Source organism: Canis lupus, chromosome 15, assembly GCF_048164855.1.
Source record: "Canis lupus baileyi chromosome 15, mCanLup2.hap1, whole genome shotgun sequence".
Taxonomy (NCBI): Eukaryota; Metazoa; Chordata; class Mammalia; order Carnivora; family Canidae; genus Canis; species Canis lupus.
In genome coordinates, this window is record NC_132852.1 from 43,618,423 (window position 1) to 43,644,252 (window position 25,830).

Sequence of the window (25,830 nt, forward strand, 5' to 3'; positions counted from 1 at the left end):
AGAAAGGACAATTCTTTTTTAAGTGGCAACAGAAGAGCATGTGTAGTATAATTTTTTTTAAGGAGGAAATATCTTTCTATGTGACAATGTCTGGAAGAACTTTAAGTGTTTGCTTCTGGGGATTGGATTTGGGGTAATTTACTTTTTCCTTGTGTTTTCTAGTTTTTATACATTAGTTAGATGACTATTGGTGGCAACTGTGCTGTGTGGGAGTTGACCAAACCTTTCCCATAAACAACACCCTTGGGGTTCCCAGGTTCTCTAAGACTCTGGCTTGTTTGTGCCTCTAACATTAACGTAAGTATCTCCTTTTATGAGAAAGGTTAAATGTTGTAGTCTATAAACCTAGATGAAAGGTTTACTAAACAGTGCTAATATCTAACTTTAAGGGGTGTGTGACCATCCGAACTGAACAAAATATGAGAACAAGGCTGAGTGTTCTATACTATATAGAGATGCATTAAAAAAAGCCATTTGTAAATACTTTTCTCAATAACACTTCAAATTCCCACCAGTATGACTGAAGTATTCTCAGCTCTAGTTTTGCTTTTTCAATTTCACACTGCACTTTTTTGTAGCCCTGGGCCATCGAACTTGCAAAACAGAAAACAAGAAATGTATGACCCTATTTACCATATAAGCATCAAGCAATATCTGTTTATTATCTGTTTGTTATCTGAAGGCTGATTATCAGCGAAATGACCATGGTTTGAACTTTGCTGGAAGGAGTGTAAAACTATTAATAGTATCATATCTGAGGGTAGTACGTGCATCAAAGTGAAGTGCAAAGCTTCTGTTTAATCAAAAGATACTATTATCTCTAATCTGGGACATCTTCTAAGTGCCACAAAAATCAACAAGAAATATCTATTTGTGAAGAAAATACAGCCATCTCAACATGGTATTTTTCTTCCATAATTTTGCGTATGGACATCTTAAGAAGTGAACCTTTTGCGAGAATCATTTTTATGAGTCGTAGGGCTAATTTTAAAAAACTGAACTGCCTTCTCAAGTCCTTTGGCAGGTGGGTTCAGGATGCCAGTCTTGTTGACTTCCTCAGAGCATCTAGCACCCATGTGAAATTGATCTTGTCTAGAGGTTTTTATTTGTTGGTCCCTGGCAAAGTGGCCCTGTTGAGCACACCCTGAGAGTGTTTCCTGGGTGCTGACGCCTGGCCCTCCTGCTGCAGGTGCAAGGTGCACACATGTGCACCATGGGCCCATGCACCTCCCTGGGGATGACAGGTTGGCATTTTACACGGAGCAGATGTATACAGATGTTACTTCCATCCTCCTTGTCCACTCTTGAGTCCCAGCAGAGTAGGTTTGTTCTGCTAAACCGGACAAGTTTTCTAACCTAGAAAACAAAACACTTGCTTGGTATGCTTTACATCTTTTAAAATTATGCAGTTTGTGTTTAACCAGAGAAGGAGAGAGCTAAAGGAGTCCTGTCATACTATAACAGGGCCAGCTAATTTTGATTCAGTCTTTATACAAGGGATTTATTACACTCCCATTTTCTTAACATTGAACATAAAATGTAACCAACATCAAATAAGTTGTCAGGTACTCAGAGTAAGGAGGGCAGCTCTTATTCAAACAAGCACTCACGTTTTTATTTTTCATCGCAGGAATGTGCTGGCTGCAAGCACACAGGGAGTGATGAGTCCAAACGCACCCGGCGAGGCGCCCTCCAGCCAGCTGCCCTGTCCTCCCCGGCCGCTCTATCCTTCCCCATCCTGCTCCATCTTCTTCCATCCTTCCCTGTCCTGCTCCCTCCTCCTCGTTCTGCCTGGTTCTCCCCGGCCAGCCAACACCCCCACCAATCCTTCCCTTTCTTCTCCCGTCCTCCTGGGCTACCCAGTCCAACCACCCCATCTTCTTCCATCCTCCCCAACCTCCCCTATCCTGCTGCCTCCTCTCCAGTCCCACCACCCTGTCCTGCTCCGTCCTCCCCGTCCTTCCTCATCCTCCCCCACCCTGCCCTGTCCTGCCCTGGTCCCACCACCCCGTCCTGCTCCGTCCTCCCCGTCCTTCCTCATCCTCATCCTCCCCCACCCTGCCCTGTCCTGCCCCGGTCCCACCACCCCGTCCTGCTCCGTCCTCCCCCATCCCCCCCATCTTCCCCCACCCTGCCCTGTCCTGCCCCGGTCCCACCACCCCGTCTTCTCCCGTCCTCCCCATCCTTCCCTATCCTGCCTCGTCCTCCCCGGTCCCACCACCCCGTCCTGCTCCGCCCCGAGCGCCCGTCCCCGCAGACCGCACAGCTCAGGCAGACCCCAGAACGGAACTCCGGAGGTTCCCGGGTCTTTAAAAAACCAACCGCACTCGCACGGACTCGAGAACGCTGACCACTCAGCAGGTGACAGCAGCCAGCTCCGCGGCGCCGCCGGGTGACATCAGGGAGAGGACGCGTCAGGGCGGCGCCGGCAGGGTGACGTCAGAACGCGCACGTCACGACGGGCCGCCGCCGGGGGCTGTGTGTGGGGGGGGCAGGGCCTCCCTCGGCAGGAGTGCGCTGCGGGTGCGACGGCGAGACGCCCACCGGCGAGGCCCAGGATCCCGGCCAGCCGCGGCGCCCTCCGTCCCGCACGCCGTCCGGCGCCCGCCCCTCGGCCGGGGCCGAGCGCCCGAGACCCGACCTCTGTCGCCCGCGGGCGCTGCGGCGTTACCTCGGTCCCGTCGGGCGGCCGGCGGCGACAGGAGTCCCTCCGGGGCCCGAGGCCGCCCCGCGCCGCCATCGCCTCCGCCGCCGGCCGCAAGCCCCGCCCCCCGCGCCGCGCGCCTGCGCAGCCCGAGCGGCCGCGCGTGTTGACGGGAGGGGCCTCCGCGTTCCCTTCTTTCCCGGGACCGGCCCACTCGGACCGCGCCGGGGGGGGGGCGCGTTTGTCCGCGTCCTCGGGGTCCGCCTCTCGAGGCGGCGGCGGCTCCGGGTTCCGGGTGTGTGGAGCGGGCCTCGTGGGGGCCGTGCCCGCGGAGGTTCGAGCCGCGGGGGAGGTGGGGGGCGGCGCCGGCGGGCGGCCGGGCCCTCGGCGCTCCCCCTCGGCGGCCGGCGGGATGGTGCGTCCCGCAGGGCGCGCGCGGCTCCCGCGCTTGGGCCGCTCGGCGCGGGCGGGGGCGCGGAGGGCGGGGGAGCGGGCCCGACTCGCAGGACCGGGCCCCGGCCGCGCGGTTGGGGAGCGGGCCCCGCGGGGCGGGGCGGGAGCCGCCGCGGAGCCTTGCGGCCGCCGCGACCATGTCGGACCCGGCGCCCAAAGTTCCCGAGGAGATGTTCCGAGAGGTCAAGTATTACGCGGTGGGCGACATCGACCCGCAGGTACCGCGCCGCCCCCGCCCGCGCCCTCCGCCCGCCGCGTCCCCGTCGCCGTCCCCGTCCCGTCCCTGCTCCCGCCGCGGGCGCGCGCCTGGCCGCAGAACGTCTGGGCCCCGCCGCCCGGGCCGCCGGCCTGGCTGCGCCGACGCTGGGCCGCCGGGCGCCGAGCAGGCCCGGGGCTGGGGGGCCGAGGGGCCGAGGGGCCGGGGGAAGGGACCTGCGGGAGGGGACCTGGGGGGCGGCCGAGGGACCTTCGGGAGCTGACCCGCGGAGGGCAGGTGGAGGACCCGGGGTGGGGGTCCTGCGGGACCTGCGACCGGCGAGCCCAGGGGAGCGACCTTCCGAAGCAGACCCAGCGAGGGGACCTACGGCAGGGGACCTGGGGGCCGACTTCTAGACCCGCGGCCTGGAGGCTGGAACACGGGGGCTCTAAAGGACCCAGGATTAGAGGGAGCATGAAGGGAGGCGTGGAGATCTGGGTCATGCCCTACTGGGACCATCAGTAGAGGGGGCTACTTCCTGACCAGAGAGGAGGGGAGGACATGGGGTGGGGGGCCACGTCTCGGGCCTCTGCCTGGTGGGGGTCCGGCATCCTGTCGCATAGGTAAGTCCCCCAAACCCATCTGCCACCTCAGCCAGTTGCTACTTTGCTTCTTTCTGAGGCAGATTTGGAGCAGGAGCATCCTTCCTGTTGCCCACCCCATGTGCCTGTGCTCCCAGAACAGGGGGCCCAAGAGTGGGGACAAGGTGAAGGGAATGGAGCTCAGGTGGGAACCCCAGGTCCAGGCTGCTGGGGTGTAGTGAACAGCCCCTGGTGTGGCCAGCCACCAGAGCTCACAGGGCTGGGCTGTGCAGCTGCAATCATGTGGGAAGTGCTTCGTTTGAAACCCTCTAATTCCTATTTCTTGATTTTCCTAATTGGGATTAAACAGTAAATGTGGAAGATATCCAGGTAGCACTAAAATTGTGAACATTGAACAGGCCCATACCAAAAGATACAGTTTTTTCTAAGCCCCCCACTCCCACCCCACCCCACCCCACCCCCCCCCACCCCGTAATACATCTGTTTAAACGTCAGGGTGTTACTCTTGCACTGTGGAAGTGAATTTTAGTTGAATATCTATTTCAGGTGAATCTTCACAACATTCTTTTTATTAAAGTTTGTGCAGGTAAAATTACCTGGGGTGGCTTATATGCTATGAGGGCTAAGCTTGGAGGTGAAGAGACTTGGAGCCAGGTGATCAGACCTTCGTCCTCAAGAGTGGAGACAGATGTTTAACCAATGATCTTGGTTGGCATGGAAAGAATTATGGAAGGTTGATTGGTCTTGACCTTGTAGAGGCTGGTCTGTTTGTATCTTAGTAAACTAAACTCCCTTGTGTGACTTTCAGGGTGGACCCTTGTTCTGTTGTAACTGTAGGGTGAAGAGACTGGTCCTTGAATTTAAAGGTAAACCGGTGTTGAACCCATAGAGATCATGATGAATGCCTGTAGCAGTGGCAGCTTTTTCCGGTATTGATAATTTTCCTGTCTTTCACTATCCAACCTTCTCCCCCACCTCCTTCCTACTCTCTTTATTTCATTTTAGGACTTTGGCTCTTATGGGGGACTTGAATCAAATGTTACTTAAAACCTGGAATGAGCTGAATTGGAACCATATTTGCTCAACTATGAGTCAAATCTAAGTGCTTAAAAATGTCCTTGGCAAACTACTTTGATGTGAAACAGTAGATTTTCTAAATGATTTAGAGCCAGAACATTGATTCCCTGAATCTTATAAATATGGATTCAGAAAGTTCATGTGTATTGAACATCTAGCACCTGTTAAAGCATTGGACTGAAGATGAGAAGAACTGATTCCTCTCAAGAACCCTTCATTGCTGGGGATGGGGAGCACACCGGAAGACATGGTGGTGTAGGGTGGTAGGTGTGGCAAGGACAGACTTTAAATTATAAATGTGAGGTGCTTAGGAAGAGGCACCACTGAACTTTTTTTTTTTTTTAAGGTTTTATTCATTCATGAGAGAGGGACACACACACACACACACAGGCAGAGACACAGGTAGAAGGAGAAGCAGGCTCCATGCAGGGAGCCCGATGTGGGATTCATCTCGGGACTCCAAGATCACGTCCTGGGCTGAAGGTGGGCACCAAACCGCTGAGCCACCCAGGGATCCCTTGAACTTTTTGAAAGTAGTTGTCGTATCAGTGGGGTGTTGAGCTATACCCTGAAATTAATAGGGTAAGGTGATGTTTTTCGTGTTAAATGTGTGCTGAGGAACAGAAGCATTGATGTATTTGAAACACACCAGGGTGATCAGTACACCTAGTGCAAGAGTGACATGAGCTAAATCTAGTAATAGATTTAGTAGTGTGAAGATTAGAAAGAAGCTACAAGTTTGGGCACCCTTCAAGTCCATGAAAAAATTAGTATTTCAGCAGAGTTGTAGAAAAGGCAGGCGACGGTGGGTGAAGAGTGAGCAGGAAGTGAAGACATCTTGGACGGTTCCAAGTGATCTGTCAGGAAGAGGAAGCAGAGAAGGAGCCTGGAGGTGTGTGAGTGCATGTGAGGACCAGCGAGGCCTTCTTTGTTCTTGGGTGGAAAGGGAGAGATTGAAATCTCATGACTCCTAAAAAATGTGGTAGGGTTGGAAATGCAGACTGGAGGGTGGATAGAGGAGGGTACCATTTTCTGTGGGTCAAGTCGAGTGGATGTGAAAACTAAAGAAGTTTGGAGGTGACGTGTGGCTACACCTACTGGTTTTCACTTACTAAACAAATACTGAGCATTGGTCCCAGTTGCTACCTCTGGATGGTCAATAAAACATCCTGAAAAAGTTGTCCACCTTGTGGGTAAATTAAGCGTTGTGGGCATCAGTTCGCTTTCCTATGTGGTGCGCACCTGGGCTTCTCAGGCTCTGCCCTCACCTGCACCTGTCCCTGAAGTCTCTGGCCTGTGAGTAGCCTCCAGTCTATTTACTGCGTTGCACCTGGGGACCTCACTCTCAGAACTTTGGCCACCATTGACTCCCATCTGGTGGGGGCCCAGGCATTTTCCTAGCCCTTCCACCTGGCATGAGAAGGATGTGCCCCAGACTAAAGTACTTTTCTTCTTCCTCGCCTGTGTGCTCATAACATGTTCCTCAGTGGAGGCTATTCTTGTGTCCCCAGGCTTTTTTTCTTGCACTCCTACCTCTCCCAGGCACTTGTTTCTTCTTCCTAACCCCTAGTGATAGTTCTTTGGTCTGTGACCCTGGATTCCTGCTGTTATCTCAAACGCAATCCAATCTATTTCAGCAAATCTGGTCAGGCCATTTCCCTGCTGAAAACCCTTGTGTCGCTCCAGAAGACGCTTCTATAGGAGAATAAAACCCATGTGTGTGTAGCACATGACTGTTAGACCCTATCACCTGTCCGGTGTATTGAATGCTGCTACCCTCTCTCCCCTCCAACAGCCCATGTATTTTTGTCTCACTAAGTCCTTAAATTCATCAAGAATCTGCTCATTTTAGCTCCTTTTCTGGAAACTTTCCCATTTGTGATGAAACTACCTGTTCCTAAACCTTGAGGGTTGAGCCTGGTTGCCCTCTCAGCACTGTCCTGGCTGCCTGTCAGATCTTCAGTCCTCAGGACAGAGACCAGCTAGTGCCCAGCTCACAGCCTTCATGTTCACTTGGTCAGTGGATTGGGATCTGCTGCTTTCCTCTGCTCTCAAATGTTTGATTGCATATGACTCAGTAAAAGGTTATTAATTGTGTGGTGAATATGGTATGTTTTTATTAGCATTTTCATTCACAACAATTTGTGGAAATCAGGAATGAAATGCAATGTTTTTCATTTTAATTTGTGTGGTTTTTTGAAGGTTATCCAGCTTCTCAAAGCTGGGAAAGCTAAGGAAGTATCCTACAATGCGCTAGCCTCACACATAATCTCAGAAGACGGGGATAACCCTGAGGTTGGAGAAGCTCGTGAAGTCTTTGATTTACCTGTAGTTAAGGTCAGTAGTAAATCTTATTAATTTTACACACTTCATCGTGTGCCTTGAAATCGATACAGGGTCTTGCCGAAGTACTGTCTTGTATGGGAAGCTGCCAGGCCATCAGAGCTCTTTGAACACACCAGTATCCGACTGCAGCATAAGGCCCTTTGCATTAAATCATACTGTGGCAAGGTTTCTGCACGTGCAGGTAACTCTGAACTGCTCAGCTCATGCACCTGCTATGGCGTGGCCCCGGTTCATCTCTGCCTGCAGCTCTCTATGCCAAGGATGTGTCCAGGAAATGGGTGTGTCATCTTCCAGCGCTGGGCACTGGGGACTCCTAAGACAGTGTGCTCGATCCCAAGTGGGCAGTCTTGTCAGGACGTGACAACTCGAGCAGGCCACTTCCATCCCTACTACAGCAAGTGGTCTTAATTTCCACCTAGACATGTTGGAGGGAGTCCTGTCCTGGTTTGCTGTGCTGTTTAACTGCTCTCTGACATTGGTCACCATGACTGGGACACTGTCCACCCGGTGGCCATCATTGGTACCACTATCTAGCTGACTCTGGGTGGTTTATTTTAGAAAGTGGAGGCCTCGGCTCAGGTAGGTGACATGGTCAGATTTTGTTGATCTGCACACTGTGCTGTTCTCTTGCTGCTCATAGTTAAATGCCTGATGTTAAATGCATGTTTTGAAATAAAATTTTGTAGTTTTGGTCCCTTAATTTTTTTCTAATCATAGGTATTATTTATTTGTTTTAAAATAGTTCAGTTCCATTACCACTCTTTTTTTAGGCTGTCAAGTACTTTGCCTTAAAATCAGTATGAAAGTGATTGTGGTTTAATAACAAGAGAGGCTAGGAGTTAGGAAAGATTGCCATTAAGTTTGGCTGGGATACAAAGAAGCTGACCGGCCCTGGGAAGTCTGTACCTTATCGGTACCCAGGGTCTGAAACTGCCTTGCAGGCTTAGAAATCTGATTTTTGAAAATAAACCTGAAAGCAGATCTGTCTCACGAGAAGGTTCTCAGAAACCAGACTCTCCAGAGACGGCTGTTTCGGTCAGAGTAACTATTAATTTGCAGCACTGAAATAGAGTGGTCACGATCTTGCACTAGATGGCTTATTTCATTGTGGCCAGCTCCTGTGTGAAGCCCACATGTCAGCAGGTTGCCTGCTCCCTTCACTTGACCCCACTTGGTAAGAGAGACAGACTCATGACAGGCAGTGGGCTGTGGGCTCGTGCACTTACCTCCCTGGGACCCTACTTTTGTCTCTGGTTTGCTTCCATTCTCCTTAGCCATGGGGACAGTGTCTGCACTTCCTCAGCAGCTTGGAGCCCATTGTCTCAGGACAGTGACTTCATGTAGATTGTGTAGGTTGCAGAGTGAAACTTAAAAGGGCAGCCTTACTGACAAATGTTGGGGCCAGAGTCATTGTTGCCAGACCATTTAGAGCAGTGGTTCTTAAATCTGGTGACACTCAAATCCCTTCTTGCAGCAAGCACTTTGTAATACCCTCTTTACTCTCTCTTTATTTGCGTGTAACAGAACACATAGTTTAGAACATATGTACACATGGATGTGCATTTATATTTACGTATAAATTGCCCAAACTGAAACGTAAAGGAGAAAAAGAAAAGAAAATAAATAATATGTATTTCAATGTGTAGATCCTTGGGCACAGGTCCACAAGGATGGGGTAAAAAGGTGAGCTGCCGGGACTGGTCAGATGTGAAGTGGCTGCCATGGATGTGGACTGGTCCCCAGAGCTCATAGGCTGGGTCGCCAGCTGGGAGATAACATTTCAAAATGGTGATCAGTTCTTGCTAGAATTCTGAGCTAAAAAAAACCAGTCTTCTTCATTTTACACGTTGTATTTCTGGAAAAGTCAGGCTGTAATAAGGCTGCATAAAATACCTATTACCCAGCTTCTATAATTATCACCATTTTGCCAATCTAACTTAATATATCCCCATCCTCCTCTTCCCCTTTGCCTGTAGTAGCTTGAAACAAGGCCCCAGGCACATTCATCTTTCATCTGCTTCACAGCTCCAGGCTGCTTGTGATTTGTGACAGCGCCTGTCCTGTCCAGGGACTACAGTGCCCCATGACGGGATGATGGAGTTGTGAGAGCTTGTCCTGCAGTGTGTGTGTACCCCAAGATTGCTGCTGCTAGACCCTCGAGTTCCTAGGCCGAATTTGGCTGATTGAGGCAGAGGCCTGGTTCTATAAGCACAGATTTCCTTGGCCTTTAACTTATTGAATCTGACAAATGCATTTTAAAAATCATCTTTATGCACAGTGACAGTGTATCATTTACATATTTGAATTGTATAGATGTTTAAAATTTGCATCTTTAGGCACCAAAACTTATACTTTTTTTTTTTTTTCCAAAACTTATACTTTTTTTAAATGGAAATATTTTTCTCAGTGGCCTTAGGACATCATTGGAAATGATAGTTATGCTGACTTACAGCGGGCTTATTTGCATACTGTTATTTGCCTTTGGGATAAATCCCTCTTTATTACTATGCTTTTCTAGTTCTCCATTTCTGCGGTTACTGGTATGTCTTATAGACTTGGCATTATTTTTTATTTTTTCGAGATTTTATTAGAGAGAGAGCATGAGTGAGTGAGAGAGAACAGGAGCAGAGGGGAGAGGGAGAGAGACTAGACTCCCCACTGAGTAGGGATCCAGATGTGGGGCTCGATCCCAGGACCCTGAGATAATGACCTGACCGGAAGGCAGATGCTTCCTCCACTGAGACACCCAGGTGCACCTGACTCACCATTATTTTATGTAGAGTCTTCTGAATGAGGGTCTGAGGGTGGATCCGCTCTGAGTGGGCATTATGACTAGCCCTAAATGCTTAAACGGGGATACCTGTACTTGTTCCCTCCCTCAGGTTCTCAGAGGGACACTTACCAGGGTGTGTGATAGTTGGAAGGGATGCCTTTCCAGAGTGTCTGCTTCCTTCTGTGGTCACACTCCTACTCAGAGGCACCTCTCTCAGTGTTCTCGAGAAAAGTCACACCTTAACCTGCCCAAATCATAGCACAGCGCATTGCCTGAGGCTCTGAATACTCAGACTCAGGGATGAATAGAAATGCTGGTTTCTGGAAAGCCCACCTGGTGCTCAGCCCTGCAGCCAGGGAGTTCCACAGGGCTCTGGGTGTTACTGTGCAGAATAACAGCTTGGCCCCCGTGATGATGAGAGTCAAAGCCAATATTGGGTGACTGATGCTGGCCAGCCTCCTTCAGTTTCACTGAAGTTATCCTAGGATCATCAAAAAATAAAATGTGAAGACACATTGGATAGAATGCATGGAAAGTAACACTAAATGATTTCTTTCAGCGTGGGGCACTTCATCCAGTGGGTTAGCATGCTTGCCAAATAACCAAATCATTGTCATTAAAATAACGTCCCAAGGAGAGCCAATCTTTATTTTATAAAATATCAGGTAGTCCTACACCTTGTTCATGGAAGACCCACTGTTATAAACTTAGGCTGACACATTGTTGGTGTCAAATGATTGCTGAAAAAAGATGAGGGGATTTTGTTTTCTAAAGTTGTTTTAAGGTGTACGTGACAAAGCTAGTGTGAAGATCATTAGGCTGGAGCACTGGTTGCATGAGAGCAAAGGCTACATTTTTCTTCTTCATTGTTATATTTTCAGTGCCTTGCACCATCTCTGGCACAAAATAGATTTTCGATAAATATTTGATGAATAAATTGATGCATGAATAATAGCTAGATATGTACATTTAAGTGGGTGGAAGTTTCTGGAAGTTTCAGCTGGCTAAATGGGGCATTACATAGTTGAATGTAACTTTAAAAATTAAATGTAGAAATGTAAGATAATTTTTCAAAGATGTTAATTATCGAAAAAGGTGGTAATGAAGCTTAAGGTTTTATAACTAATCTGAATTTTGGAGTTCATAAAAAATTACCAGACAGAAATACTCTTCATGGTTTGCAAATGTTATATCTATTGGGATTTACTAAAAAACAACTGTGAATTTCCACTTGGTTGGATTCAAGATTGACGAAAGGAACCAGACAGTGGCTGATATACTTGGGGTGGGGAGGGAGTGGAGATGGCTCTCAGGTCCCTGTCCTTCCAGCTGTGAGGACAGTTTCTAGCTGGTGTAGATGCTGAAGCAGCAATGTGTGTACACCTAAAATTTAAGTTTCTGTATGTAATAATTTAAAATATATCTGGTAGTGTTTCATTCTATAGCAGAATTCCAATCACCTTGACCGTTGATAACTAATCTTTGATATTGTTACTACTTGAATACTTATAATCTGGGTGCTTTTAATTTCCAGGAGCAATGTTGGTGAAATAGTGTCATTTGATTATAAATTGAAAGTATTTTTTGATTTGAGTTCATATTTTCTTTTTCAGCCATCTTGGGTGATCTTGTCCGTTCAGTGTGGAGCTCTGCTGCCGTATCCTTTTTGAGGGAAGGGGAGAGGGGAAGGACAATGCTGGGTTAAGACTCACATGGTGACTAAGTGGATTCATTAGTTAGGGCAGTTTGTGTGTGTGCAATCTCTGTCCCTGCTGTTTTCTACTCTCTGTCAGATTTTATGTCATCTCCCCTGGAGGGAAGGGCACCAGCTGTGGGGGAGCTTCTCTGGGCTGGAACCTGGGGGCACAAGCTCTAGTCCTGGGAGTGGGCTTTATGATCTCAGACAGTCTGCTTCTCTGGACCTCAGTTTTCTTGTCTCTGGAACAGACAGCTTTTGTGATGTCCAGTTAGGTAGAATATTTCTAAAATTTTAAGTCTGCCTGAACCAAACCCTGAGTTATTTGGACAGTAGATAGGGAAAGAGAATGGCAGAACATTGTTAGTTTTGTTACATGCATCATTATTCTTTTTGATTACGTTGGATAAAAGGTTTATTTAACACACATGTTGACACCTGCTATGGCCTGGGTACTAAAACAGGAGAGGTCAAGAAGACCTCGTTGCTGCCCTCGAGGAGCTCCCTCCCATGCCTGTGTCCTTCACTTCATCATTTCTTGAGTGTGGCTCTGGAGCACAGGCCTTCCTGCCTTTGTGTGAGATGTCAGCTGCTGTTCAGTGTCCTGAACAGTGTCACGGCTTCTGTTTCACTCTGGCAGTGTGGAGCCTCACTGGAGAGTCACTCCACATGTAACCTGCTTGTGGAAGTCACTTCCTGTAAGGGCACATGCTAACATACAGTGATGTTAAAATTGCAGACTCCAACAGGGGATGATGTTCTTCACCCTCTTGTTTTGTAGCTATGCCAGACAGTTCCTGTGAGTGCATTTTTACTTATTGAACTGATGCAGCTGGAGGGAACCTTTTTATATGAAATATTTATAGGTGGCCTCAAATACACAGAAAACATCCCTTTGTAAGCAGTTCTTGGAGGATGTGCAGAACTTCAGTATCTGCAACTCAAACGTTCTAAGATTGCTCATAATCTAAAGAGTTAAATCAGTTCCTGTTTTTAGTTTTCATTCGCGTGGATTTTTGGGAGTAGTTGTCTTTATAAGCACAGGAAAAAAGCTGGGGAGGGGGTGGGGGTTGAAGATAAGTGCTTAGTTCTTCTTGTTCTGGATCATTTATTCTCTGCACAGGATTTCTTGAGAAGTCATCATTGCCCTACAGTTCTGTTTGCCTGTTGGAGAGCAGCTTGAAGGGACACAAAAGGAGGAGGGCCTGAGGCTTGGGGGTAACACTCTAGACTTGACTTTGTTGATGTTTCCTCAGGTCTTTGCAAGTAGGAAACCCTTAAGGTAAAGGCAGGAGGATGGATAGACGGTGGGTGACGGATGGGGCTGAAGGTATGATGTTGGGGCCTGCAGAGCAGATTGTAGTTGGGCAGGCTCCCATCTTTGTGAGGTTTCTCAGCAGGGCTATGTAAAGGACTTCTAGATCGCAGTGGAGTTTTCAGTCTTGTCTGTTGTTCTAGTTCTTATTTCAGGGAGGATACTTTTCTCTTGTTTGGAGAACAAAGTAATGCTTTAACCCATTTTGAATTGTAGAAATTCTTTAAAAACAGTCATTGTGTTTACTTTGAGTGGTTTGTAGAGTACAGGCACCTAGAGGTTGTGCCTCTAGGCACAGTGGCGGGCACCCAGTCAGCTCTTCTGAATGAATTTTAACAATCAGAGGTGGGAGGGTTGATAACTGTATTTTCTGACTCTTGTTTTAACAAAGGGAAAATTGAAGCTCAGAGTTGGTCTTGCTCAAGTTCCTAAAGTTAGCAGTGGTTATAAGACTAGAACTCAAGTTCTTTTGTGAGAGATTCTGTACTGTACAACAGAAGTCCCACGAATGTTTCTTTCTCAGATAAACTCAAGACTTTTAATTGGCTTTTAAAATAATTGCTGTGCCGTATGTGTGTATAAATCTATCTGTGTGTGTTTGATTGTGTACAATGAGCTAGCTCAGAGGTCTGATGGCTTCCCTGTGATTGTGCTGTGCCCACTTTATTGGCCATGTGAGTGGAGATGCTGGATCAGAGCATGTGCTTCACAGAACCACCCATTCGTTCTGTGCTGCCTGCTGCTCCTTTCTCTGCTCTGCCTGTGTCACCTTGGTCAATCTAAGTCTCTTTCCTGTGTGGATCCAGTGGGAGGGAGGGGGGGTGGATTGTGTCTTAGCAAAATGCAGCTTGCACTAATCTCATTTAATTGGAATCTTAATAACTATCAAACAGAGTAAATGGTTTTTCTCCAGAGTCATGTCAGATTTTTTTTGGAATCACTGCGTGTCTCTCCCAGGTAAGTATGGTTACAACCCATCTCATGTTATTCACACATAACAGTTCCTGGTTTTTATGAGATTGGATTTATGACCCGTTGGTGAACCAGTTTTAAAGAAGCTCTTTTCTAAACTGCATATTCAGTGTGACTTTTTGACACATTTATCATTATTTAAATATCCATGCCTAGTCTTAAGATTTAAAATTTTAATGGGTGAAAATGGTCTTTCTAATCCAAAGAGTTACAAAGATACGGAATTTGAATATCAAAAAATAGTAAAAATGAAATTATTTTAAGATGACAAGAAAAATTCAGTCATAAAGGTAAATGATTTTTTAAATAAAGGGCTCATTTAGATCAATAAGAGAAATAAAATCTCAGATAAGGCAGAAAAACGAACTTACAACTTACTACAGAGGAATTACAAGTGTGACAAAACATTTTACACACTTTATAATCTAAGACATGAATATTTTACTACACTGAAATGAGAATTTCCACTTCTCGAATCTGTGACCCTGTGTTTGCTGCTGGTACGCCTGCAGACAAGCTCCCCTCCCTGCTGGCAGGAGTGCAGATAATGTGGCTGTTTTCTACAGAAGTAACAGTGTTGGGAGCCCTAAAATACTCCTTTTGTTTTCTCTTCCAGTTCTCTTACATTTAGAAATTTATCCCAAATTGGTAGAAATAAGGGCAGATTGATGGATAATGGTGTTCAGTGGAGCATTATGTAGAATAGGGAAAGCTTGGGGGAAAAATCAGATCATCCTGTGTTTGGAAATGGTTCAGAAACCTGTTCTATGTCCTTGTATGATGGCCTAACTGCGTAGCCAGTTTTGAATTGCTGCTTTATGAAAGTACGGAAAGAGGTGGTAAAAGCTTTCAGTGGGGGAGAAAAGCAGGCCGTAACAGGTGTGTGGCATTACAGTAAGCCAGTAAAATACATGAGACATGTCTGAAGGGAGGGACCAGAATGTCAGCGGTAGGGTATCTAACTAGTGGGAAGGTGAATATTCAGTATTTCTAAGTTGTATTGTGTCCCCTGCACTGTCAGCCAGGAAACCCTCAGCCTGTAGAAACCATTGTAACAAATTCAGCAGATTTGGAAATCGCATAGGACGATGTGTTTAGCGTGAGGATGGGGATAGGTGCGGTCAACAGTGCTCCTTGCTATGTGCCCTCTCGGACCCGTGCCCATGGGGACCGTGGTCAGGAGCATGTGGCCCATCCTGTGGAAGTCTTGAGGAAAGGGCCTTCAGGGCCGATAAGTGAGAGGTCAGGGTGCAAGCCACAGCCTTGTGCTCTGTGCTGATGTGGAGCTCGCTCAGCAGCGACCGCCCTGTCTCAGTTGGACCCTTTCCCTGTTCACACAGTAAGCAGGTTCAGGGAGGGTGACTCAGTTTTTGTTTGTATCTCTTACAAATTCTTGAAGTTCTTTGAAATTATAAAATTCTCTCTTACTGTTTTTGCTTTATTCATTTAATAGGGAGCCTTGAAATCCTGGCTTTTTTTCTCTTTTAAGAACAGGAATTTTGTTGGTATTTGTATTTTTCATTGCTTTTCACATCTCTGCAATAAATGTGTATTTATAATGATAACGATCTTTGAAGTTGGCTAAAATGAAAAGCTTTTAATGATGGGTGCTGTGGCTGTATGTGAGTCTCATTGTTCCCTTATACTTCTCTGTATGTTCCAAATGTACAATAAATGTCAGGAAAGTTTTAAAAATGAAGACATTTTATTATTATTATTCCTTAATGCATAAACGCAATATACTTTGGTTAAAATGTGCATTTTGCGTGTAATTACATTTTTGTTTTTTGGATTGACGGGTTCAGAAATTCAGAGCTCCCTATCCAGAGGGTTCAAGTTGAGTGAGAAGAGAGAGGGAGAGGCTAGGGCAGGGAGTCCCGAGGTGTTTTCAGGGAGCAAGGTCACAATGACATGATATGTAGCAGACCTGACTTGGGGAAATAAGTAAAAAAAATCAGAAATATGTGAGTATATGATGATTTCAGGGTTTTAAATTTGATGATTAGCTATTATTAAATACTAACTATGAGTTTAGTATTAGAAAAGACTTTTAGTCTTAGAAAAAAACAATAATTACGTTTAACAAAGGGTATGATAAATGGAACATGATTTTAGATACACAATGTAAAGGTTATAGTACACACAACACCTACTGTGTGATGTGCTAAGTCCCGTGGGCCTGATCTCAGTGTGAGTTCGCGAGAGCAGGCATGAGCGTGGACAGCAAAGTCAGGAAAGCCTGTGTGTGTGTGTGTGTGTGTGTGTGTGTGTGTGTGTGTGTGATGTCAGATGTGAGGGGCCTGAAAAAGTGGGGAAGGAGGGGTGCATTCATGGCAGAGCTGCATGGAAAGAGAGGAGGAGGGCGCGGGGAACAAAGGCGTTTTCTCACTGTGCAGAGGAAAGGAGCATGGATGGTGAGCTCGGGAACTGAGACAGATGTTGGAGTTTGAGCTCCCTAAAGTAGCCAGAAGGATGCTTTCCTTTTTCTTAATATTTAATTTTGGATTACACATATTTGCATTAGGACATTTGGAAAACAGAAAAACAAAGTTAAAATCCCTGCAGTCCTTTAGGGGCACCTGGTCTGGGAGCAGTAGCAGGACACCAGTGCAGGGAGGGGATGGGAGTTTCGGTGGGAGGGAGAGGTGTGGTACTGGAATTGAAGCAGAGGTTTGGACTTAGGATGTTGCTGTGTTGCTGATGTTCCCAGACAAGAATCAGCAGGGCTTGGTGACTTGGGACGAAGGAGAAGGCAGTGCCCTCAGTGCCCCTCTGTGCCAAGTCCTACAGGAGTTGCCTCCAGTTTTTGTTTTATTATGTGATAAATAAAACTGAGGTGATGTCCTCCGTTAGACCAGGAGCCCAGGGGAAGTGCCAGCTAGCATCACTGCTGGGGATGGGAAGTGGGAGCCAGGTTTCTCAGGGAAGATGGTGAAGTCGGTTGAAAACATGTTAAGTGTGGGGTGTGGATCAGCTGTCCAGATAGGGGGCCGTGGAGATGTGGCATGAGGGCAGAGAATTAGCTGCACGTAGAGGAAGGTGGAAAGGCACATACTCAAGAAGAGAACCTGGGGTAGCATGCTATGAAGATTTGGGAAGAAAAGAGACTTAAGCCTAAATAGAGGTTGATACCGGAGGGAGGAGTAGGGTGATATTTTTAGAAAGCAAGGATGAAATAAGATGTAATTAGTTTTTAGTTCTGGGAAAGAGCAGCCCCTCAGGTAAAGATGTGGAGCACGAATTTGTAGTAGGTAGTTGTGCATAGCTTCGTGGGTCCCCTCGGTCCTGCCTGTGACCCGGGAGAGGAGGAGGGCAGGGATGATGGACAGGGACACAGCATGGCTGATTGCCCTGGTGGCTGTCATGTCAGCCTGGTGGTCCATGTGGAGCTCAGGTTCCGGGTTGAGAAGACAACAGGTGTAGTCCGTGGAGGGGCAGGGAGGAGGAGAATGGAGAGCCTAGGGAAGGCAGCAAGAAGCAGGTAGTAGAGAGCAGGCTTCCCTGGGCGGTGTGGTCTGGGAAGCGGCCCAGCCTGTAGAGATGATCTAGGTGTGAAACTCATTGTGGGCAGTGGCTGGGTCTGTGCTGGACAGAAGGTGAATTTAGAAGGACCTTTTGATAGTGTTTTTATGTCCTTTTAACAAATTCATTAGATAATAAAAATTGGAACCCAGAATCCATATGATCTTTATGGATCACTTAGTACACTGTACATCACTCAGGATGATGAATCGGAATCCTCAGCGTGTTATGGGATCACATAATAAAAAGCTGTGCTTTTGAGTTCATGATGATTGATCAGATAAAGATGGACAAAATTTTGCTCGATAGTGTTTCACATGCTGAGAGCCTGGTTAAGAAAAGTGCACTGGGGACACTGATATTGTGTGGTTGCTAAGACATGTTAATTTAGTTTTTAAGATGAATTAACACAAGGTGCACATCATGCAGCTAAGGGGATTTGGTGCAACAGACACCTGATGAATACTTCTTTCGTGACAGGCCCAGTGCCGAGGGGTGCACATAAGTTAAGGTGTAGGAGGTCTTCCCCTCAGTAAATGTACATTGTAGAAGAGAAGACAGACATGTGAACACACTGTGTGCTGTAGTACACACAAAGGTAAAAGTGGGTACGAAGTGTGGAGATGGTACCAGGACGGAGCCATCAAGATGGTCTGTCTGCACCATGCAGAGACTCTGGGTGTCTGCACCTTCTTCTGAACACTGGAGCACTTGCACCCACACATGCGCACCCCAGGCAGGACCCCCCAACCTTTACAAAAGGACTGTTTGCTTGGTGGCTCTCCGTGACCTTCTGTCTTTTCCCCGTCAGGGTGTTGATACAAGCTGGAGCTCTTTGTTGGAGTCTTCCAGAGCTCTCCCAGGGAGAGGTAGGGAAGGGAGCTTGTGCCAGCAGAAGCTGAGAAGCACAGACACCATCTGCCTTCTCCTGACCCGGTATTGATGCAGGCTGGGGCCCTGTTGTAATGTGCTGGGTAGGTTTTGGGGGATAGGTTGAGAGTCTGATGGAGAGCCTGGCCAAGGTCGTAATTTAAATCTTGAGGACTAAAAATAAAAGCCCTTTCCATTCTGTATCTCAATCAACAGATATTTCTTGACTGCCTACCCATGTGCCTTGCACTGTACTAGGTACTGTGAGAACTATCAAAGATGTTTAAGTTGTGATTCTTAGTGAGACCCCCATCTTTAATCAGGATGATTATAGTTTCTAATCACTATGGGACAAGGACAAATTCAGGGGGCCTAGAACCAAGGAGGGTCCTACTTGTGTGAGACCTCCCAAGAAGGAAGGGTGTTCCTGATTGGTATGAAGGGAGCATTTATTCAGTTGGGGGCCGTGGATGAGGTGACCATCCTCTGTTCCACATTCTTAAGAGCGTAGCATAGTGGGCAGAGGAAGCATGCAGTTTTTGGAGCGTGCCCAGCCTGTAGATGCTTGTGTAGCTTGCTGTGGGAGTCCAGGGGCAGTGGTAGCGGGGTGGGAATTGAGGGTGGTTAAGGCACAGAGCCAGAGCATAGTGTGTTTGAGGAGTGTCCCACCAACATGGCTGAGGTTTGAGACACGTGTGTGGGAACAGCTCTAGGTGGTCGGCAGCCACGCGGGCAGGATGGCCTGACTCACCACTGAAGGAGTTGGGTTTTGGTCTTAAGGTATCGAGATCACATCCAGGCTTTGTTAGCCATGATGAGAAGATTGCTCTTTTTTCTTTTTCTTTTTTTTTTTTTTTTAAAGGAAGGCACTTTCCCCCAGTTATAAAATTAACACTCTTGAAAATTTGGAAAATACAGAAAAGTATAAAAATGAAAACACAAATGTCCCCATAATTCCATCACCACTAGATAACTATTATTAACATTTTGGTGTGGAAAGAGCATTCTTAACTATTATTCTGATACAGATTCATTAAATGAGCTGGCGTGGATGTTTGAAGTAATTTAACCCAGATGTGCATCGATGAAGAATCTGATTCATGGAAGTTCTCCCAAGTTGACAGGAACTAGTTTTGGAGACCGTGTATCAGTTCCAGGTCTCCCTTTCTCCCAACCAATGTTCTTTCCACAGCAATATACTTCTCCAGGCCTGTTGAGACCCAGGCCTGTGATGCAGGCTGGGGAGGGCCATGGACTAGGCTCACTGCGGTCAGTACAGCTGGGGCTGCATGTAACTGACCTGCGGCTGCAGCTCTCCAGAGAAGGCATGTCGAGCTTATGTTTCTTTAATTTTGTTTTTAGTAGAGATGATCTAACGATTCATTGGAGTAGTCTGTATTATCCTGTAATTAAACCTCACCTCTCCAAATGCTGCAGGAGATAAATGTTTTTGTGAAAAGCCTCTAGTAAAAACAACAATTTTCTGATCCAATCTTCTGAAATGTGACAGTGACTAACTAAATTAAAGAGATATAAAATAGTGATTTTTCAAGGTGATGTTATAAAATTAATGTGTTCTTGTTAGCAGTCACAGTAGTGTGGAATGCAAAATAATTTCTAGGAACATTTGTACACTGGATGAAAGTAGATGTAAAATGTTAAGAGTTCTGGCAAGCTGAATAATGGCAGGTTCTAAAAAATACTGTTTATAATATTTTATAGAATTAATTTGAGACAAAGTTCAGAATTCTTAACAGTTACTATAACCCTCAATCTATATAAATTACCAGGAAAAAAGCAGACTTTGTTAAATGATAATCTTAGAATTAATTAACACACCTTTTCTTATTTCTTTTGTCTCTTAGACTCTAAAATTTTATTTTTTAGAAATTATTTTTGGGGGCAGCCCCTGTGGCGCAGCGGTTTAGCGCCGCCTGCAGCCTGGGGTGTGATCCTGGAGACCAGGGATCGAGTCCCACGTGGGGCTCCCTACAGGGAGCCTGCTTCTCCCTCTGCCTGTGTCTCTGCCTCTCTCTGTCTCTATGAATAAATAAAATCTTTAAAAAAAATTATTTTTGGTAGTAACTACCCTTAGAGAAGGATAGAACAGTGGGAAAACACAAGTAGGCCTGGGTTTAGACAGACCTGGGTTTTAAAAGCCAGCTTTTCTGATGATCAGCTGTAATTTTTGTAAGTTTGTTTCCTGATCTATATAATGGGTCTAATGATTCCTACTTCGAGTGGCGGTTATAAGGATTAGGAGTATATACAAAGCACTTGGCACAGTTCCTGGCACATAGTAGGCAGGCAATAAATGGTAGCTATTTTTGTTATAGTGAAAGCCTCTTTTCCAACATGAGCCATTCTCTCTGGAGTCAACTTCATCACTTATGCAAGCATAAGAATTATTCCTTTTATGCTTGCCTTATTTCCTTTTATGTGTTAAGTAATATTTATGTTTTACCCTGAGCTTACAAATAACTATTTTTGTCTTTTTATTTTATCCATTTCATAATTAGTATTTATCTGTTAATGAGTAAGGAATTCCATAATGATTTTGATACTGCTGTTGTATTTAAACATTTTAATACATGACAGTTGTAAGGATGGAATGGTGCACCAGTTCCTTCTGTTTTTTTTTTTTTCCCTATTGCTTTTGTTGAAATAATCCTCCATTCATTTTTTGGAGTGTGGATATGTGTTTTCTATTCATTTGGTGACAAGGCAAAAAAGATGTCTATAGAACTATCATTGATAGGAATGAAAGTTTTTGTCATGATAAGCAAATAGCTAAAAGCTCATCTGCTATTTTTCCCACTAATACCCTTAGGTTTGTTTCATTTAATAAGAGAGAAAAGTAGATACAGCAGAGTTTGTTAAGACGTTACAGTGTATTTTAATATTAAATAGACTTGTGTAGACTGAAATGTGTGACAGAAGCTTGGTGTGTCATTCTCGCTCAGGTGTCGTCCACAGACAGGAGCGCCCTGTGGGCTTTGCTCACTTTCTACGGGGGCGACTGCCAGCTGCACCTCAACAAGAAATGCACACATCTGGTTGTTCCAGAACCAAAAGGGGTAAGCGTTTCATGTACGTTTTCCTTCTCGTACGTCATTTAAGTATTTCCAGTAATCAAATATTGTTTTGAGTTTCCTCTGAATTAATTATTAGATTCCATGTACAAAAGCTGGTTCTGTTAGTTTGTATTTTTTACACCCGGCTTCATTCCACAGAGGATGTCAGATGATTATCATTTCGATGCTAAGCCAGATGTGACCACTACCTACAAAGAAATTGGGGTTTATTTCATGGAGAAAATGGGAATGTTTTTTGAATCCCTTGAGTTTCCTTTCAAATCTAGTAAAACTTCATTTTTATTTGGGAAAATACGTATTTTTATTCCCCTTCACAGTCTTAAAAAAGGCCTTGTACTGAGGATAACTTTGTCAGTGTGTATTTGGTGAAGTTTTCAATATTTAGGATATAAGAAAGCTCATTTATCTTGGTAATTACAGGGTTCCTATCTCTGAGCATTGGTGGGGTCCCCAGGTCAGCGGCATCAGCCTGTCTTGTGCATTTGTTAGAAATGCAGATTGTATGCCTGCCCCAGACCTCGTAAATCAGGACCCGGCGAGGGTGTGGGGAGTCCAGTTATCGGTGTCAGGCCCTCCTGGTGATTCTGGGGCGCATGAGAATGTGAGAACCACTGCTTTCTGGAAATCAAACTCTTCCTCCCAAGAACAGTTACTTACAACTTTGAGAGTCAGGGGCAGGATATTTATGGTGAGCTAATTTTCCACGCCTCCCCTCCGTGATCCCTTACTGCCTTCAGTCTAAGTCAGCGCTGTCATCCTGTTTCCCATGTGGATGCACTGCTGCGTGGGGAGAGAGGTGTGTGTGGTACCCAGCCATGGCACCGCCTCGTGTATGCAGCTTGGGACTGGTACAAACCTGTCCTGCCCAGGAGACCCCTTTCCCACGGACTTTGAGACTGAGCAGAGCTCATCCCTAAGTGTGGTTAGGCTGGTTTCTTGACACCAGATTTTGAGCTGGTGTGTGTGGTTGTTAACGTAGTACGCCACACAATCCTAAGAAGAAACGTCTACTGGGAAAATTTCAGATTTGAGTCTTAAAATTTGAGTAAAAAATTATATTTTGTACATTTTAAGAGAAGTATATCTTTGGTTATACTATTTTATATTAGTATCTTGTAAATTTATGGCTAAAATTTTATTTAAGTGGTAGTTGAAGGGAAACAAAGTCCTTATAGCTTTTATAGCTGTGAGCAAATACTTCTGAGGAGCCAAATGATAAATTTAAGAAGCAGTATATGAGTGGGGTGGGTTTGTCAGACAGATCTGCTGATTGCACACAAAAGCCAATTGCATCTCTTCAAATACTTTTTTCCTTTTTTTTTTTTTTTTAATGAACAAAGAAAATGTTTGAATGGCAAACTGCCTTTCATACTCTTGAATTTTTAAAAATGTTCAGTTAAGTGGAGAAGAATGGAGGGATTTAGTAACAAAATCAACAGGACAGAGGATGCTCGTCGTTACTGGGAAGGGCTGGCTTGTGGCCGCTGCAGGCTTCGGTGTATGAAGTGTGCCCATGTGACAGAACCACACCAGCTGCCCTGCCAGGCCTCGCTGCTGGTGCCTGAGTCCGCAACATTTAATACTTTGTAATTTTGAGGATCCAAGAATTAGAATGACTTAGCTGGTAAATTAGCCTCAGCAAAGGCATTCAATTCAGCTTTGCTTTGCTGTAGGTCATTCGTGGTGTGTGCGGTGCCAGCACCCTGTGCAGACAACAGCCCAGGGCTGCCGCGGTGGCTCCCAGCACTAAGTGTGGCATTTTCCCTTTGATGTCTAAAATGCTCTGCAACTGCTATTCATGGCAGTGGTTTTATTTTTGCTATTAACAGAATTAAAATATTTCATATTTTATCTCAACAACCATCTTTTTACCTTGGAAAATAATATCCAAACCTTATTTTGTATGTAGGTTATTGGATCATTTTGAATTTTTGCATTATTTATGTAGTTTATAAATATTTTGGTATATATCTGGACTTGATGTTTTCCTAAGACAGCTCTGTGGCTCTTTTGAAACAGGTAGTCAAATTAAAAGTGTCTAGTCTGCTATAAAAACTTATCTATGTTTACTGTGGGAGGATTGATTTAACATTTAATACTTAAATATTTCAGAATGATTTTTAGAATAAGGAATAAAAATTTTTTAAAATAAAAAAATTTTTTAAATAAAAAATTTTTATTTTAATTCCCGTTAGTTAACATACAGTGCTGTGCTAGTTTCGGGTGCACAGAAATTCAGCTCTTGCACACCTCACCCGGTGCGTGGCTTAGTGTCAGTGCGTTAAGCGTGCGGCCATCTTCATGTGTTTCTGCACGTAAGTTTATAGACGCTTATATCTTAATGAAAGATGTTACTGGTTGATAAGTAGTTTTATTGAGTTAAGCATTTAAGAGTTCCCACATGCTTTTACATTTAAGTTTAAAAACACTTGTATCTTAATAAGAAAATGCGTTACTTAAATCATGGTTTATACACAATGTAGTTTCAAGTAGGTAAGCAGTGGGGTGTGGGTGAATCAACACAGTCCTACAGAGTTGGTGGCATAGCCTTGGAAGGGGGACGTAGTTATAGATAATGAAGCCTTAAAGTGCTTTCCATACTTTCATACTGGAACCTAGGAATTCTTCTACAACAATTTAGGATATATGTGTTGACATTTAACTTCAGTTCCTCAGAGTAGCAAAACACTAAATAAACATTAGAAACAACTAGAATAAATGGCACCACACATAACTAAGCAGTAATCCGTGACACCAGAGGATTGCCTGATTGTACAGCTATGCAGCAGAGTGGCGCACTTGGGTTCAAGTGGGTAAGCCCTGGGTGTGGGATGGCTTGACAGCCAGCGTGGATGCCCTAGTGGTGGAGGTTTATCATTAGAGATGCATGAACAACATTGCAGAGGAGCCAGGGGAGGCAGGATTGCAGAAGTCGCCAGTTATTGGAGCTGGGGATGTATCTCATACCTGTCCCCACTTTTGGCTTTGTTTGAAAACGTACATTAAAAAGTTAAAAGTGCCTGTGTACAAGTATACGTATTGATGTGGGAGGTTGTTGTAATACAGTCAGTAAAAATGCATTATAAAGTATTTTTACTCTGTGACAACATGGTGCTTCTCTTAATATACATGTATGTACATGTACGTGTCTGCTCATAACAAAAATAATTAAAACTGGACACTAAAAATGTTGATTGTGGTGACCTCTCATCACGTCGTCATGATTTTATGTCCATTTTTCTTTTTGCTTTACTTGTTATTCACGTGTACTTTCCCATGACCAAGTTTTACTAACGTTTTAAAAAGGTTTAAAGTAGAATATTCTCAAAAGTAACAAAGTGAAATCCCTTAGACATGGGTGGATCTCACTCCTTTCAGGAGGCGGGTCCTGACTCCACAGAGCTGCCATTGCCCATGCCACACTGAGAGTGATCCTCTGTTCAGCTCCTCCGGTGTCGGCCCCTCTGGTGCAGCCCTGCAGACTGTCACTCCTTCACCCCTTCACCCCTGTGCAGCCAACCATAAACAGCAGTGGCACCTTGGGCCCCCTCCACAGGAAACGGATTATAGCGCAGGGTCCGGACTATGTGTTTGCTAGAGAACTGCAGGCAGCCTAGGCTCTAGAAGCAGGGGTGTGAGATTTTTAGTTAAGTGAACCACAGTTACGTTTATTTTAGAGCTACTGTTTAGAGCTAATATTTGCGTATTACCTTTGCTGCATATTTCCATTATTATTTCCATTATTATCGTTCTGTCTACACCCTTACCTGCAGGACCACCCCTGCCCGTGAGCACACCTTTTCTGTGTGCTCACTGTGTGTGCTTCACTACATTTTGCTCACTGACGCCCCCGCCAGGCCTCATCTTGGAGTGCGTGGTACAGCTCACAGGGCTAGGGCCCTTCCCTAGGCTTATTACACATCACTCAATGGTGGCTTTGCATCGCAGTTTCCTTGGTGTTTTCTCTCTCTCCGAAGCTAAATCGTAAACCTCATTAGGTCTGAGATGTCCCTGTGAAGTGAGCTCAGTAGTCTAGACGCCTCCTTAGGAAAGCCTTCCTGACTGTGTCTGATATCCTGGAGGAACTCTGCGCCGCAGTTCCAGCTTTGTACAGGTTGTCAATAAATAAAAACTAGATTAGGTGACAGTTCCCATGGGATTGGTAGTTCTACTTTTTGCTAAAATACCTTCGTAAAAGTTAATTTTAAACAAAATCTTTTACAACTACTATTGCAGGCATGAGGCCTTCCTGAGATCATAGATCCATGA

General features: G+C 45.5%; 1 protein-coding gene and 1 long non-coding RNA gene across 9 annotated transcripts in view; one reads left to right on the plus strand and one right to left on the minus strand.

Moving 5' to 3' along the window:
• Positions 1 to 637: 637 nt before the first annotated feature.
• LOC140604992 (uncharacterized) lies at positions 638 to 2,654 on the minus strand. Of its 3 annotated transcripts, none has more exons than XR_012007776.1 (3): positions 2,278 to 2,654; positions 1,611 to 1,641; positions 638 to 1,356 (listed from the first exon to the last, which is right to left on the minus strand). It is a non-coding gene; the product is annotated as an uncharacterized lncRNA (long non-coding RNA). The 3 variants fall into 3 exon arrangements; XR_012007775.1 differs by having other exon boundaries at positions 2,323 to 2,652; XR_012007774.1 differs by lacking the exon at positions 2,278 to 2,654 and having other exon boundaries at positions 1,611 to 2,012.
• A 495-nt stretch (positions 2,655 to 3,149) lies between these two features.
• The window catches only part of PAXIP1 (PAX interacting protein 1), a 49,978-nt gene continuing 27,297 nt past the window's right edge, over positions 3,150 to 25,830 (plus strand). Inside the window, exons 1-6 of one of the 6 annotated variants that reach the window (XM_072776853.1) lie at positions 4,366 to 5,878; positions 7,175 to 7,309; positions 11,705 to 11,748; positions 13,996 to 14,059; positions 18,408 to 18,570; positions 21,430 to 21,543. In XM_072776853.1, the coding sequence (XP_072632954.1) occupies positions 18,562 to 18,570; positions 21,430 to 21,543 (123 nt within the window). In that variant the 5' untranslated portion in view covers positions 4,366 to 5,878; positions 7,175 to 7,309; positions 11,705 to 11,748; positions 13,996 to 14,059; positions 18,408 to 18,561. Of the gene's footprint in view, positions 3,316 to 4,365; positions 5,879 to 5,902; positions 6,989 to 7,174; positions 7,310 to 11,704; positions 11,749 to 13,995; positions 14,060 to 18,407; positions 18,571 to 21,429; positions 21,544 to 25,830 lie in introns of those variants that run through there. The other 5 variants (XM_072776854.1, XM_072776856.1, XM_072776855.1 and 2 more) reach the window with 5 other exon arrangements.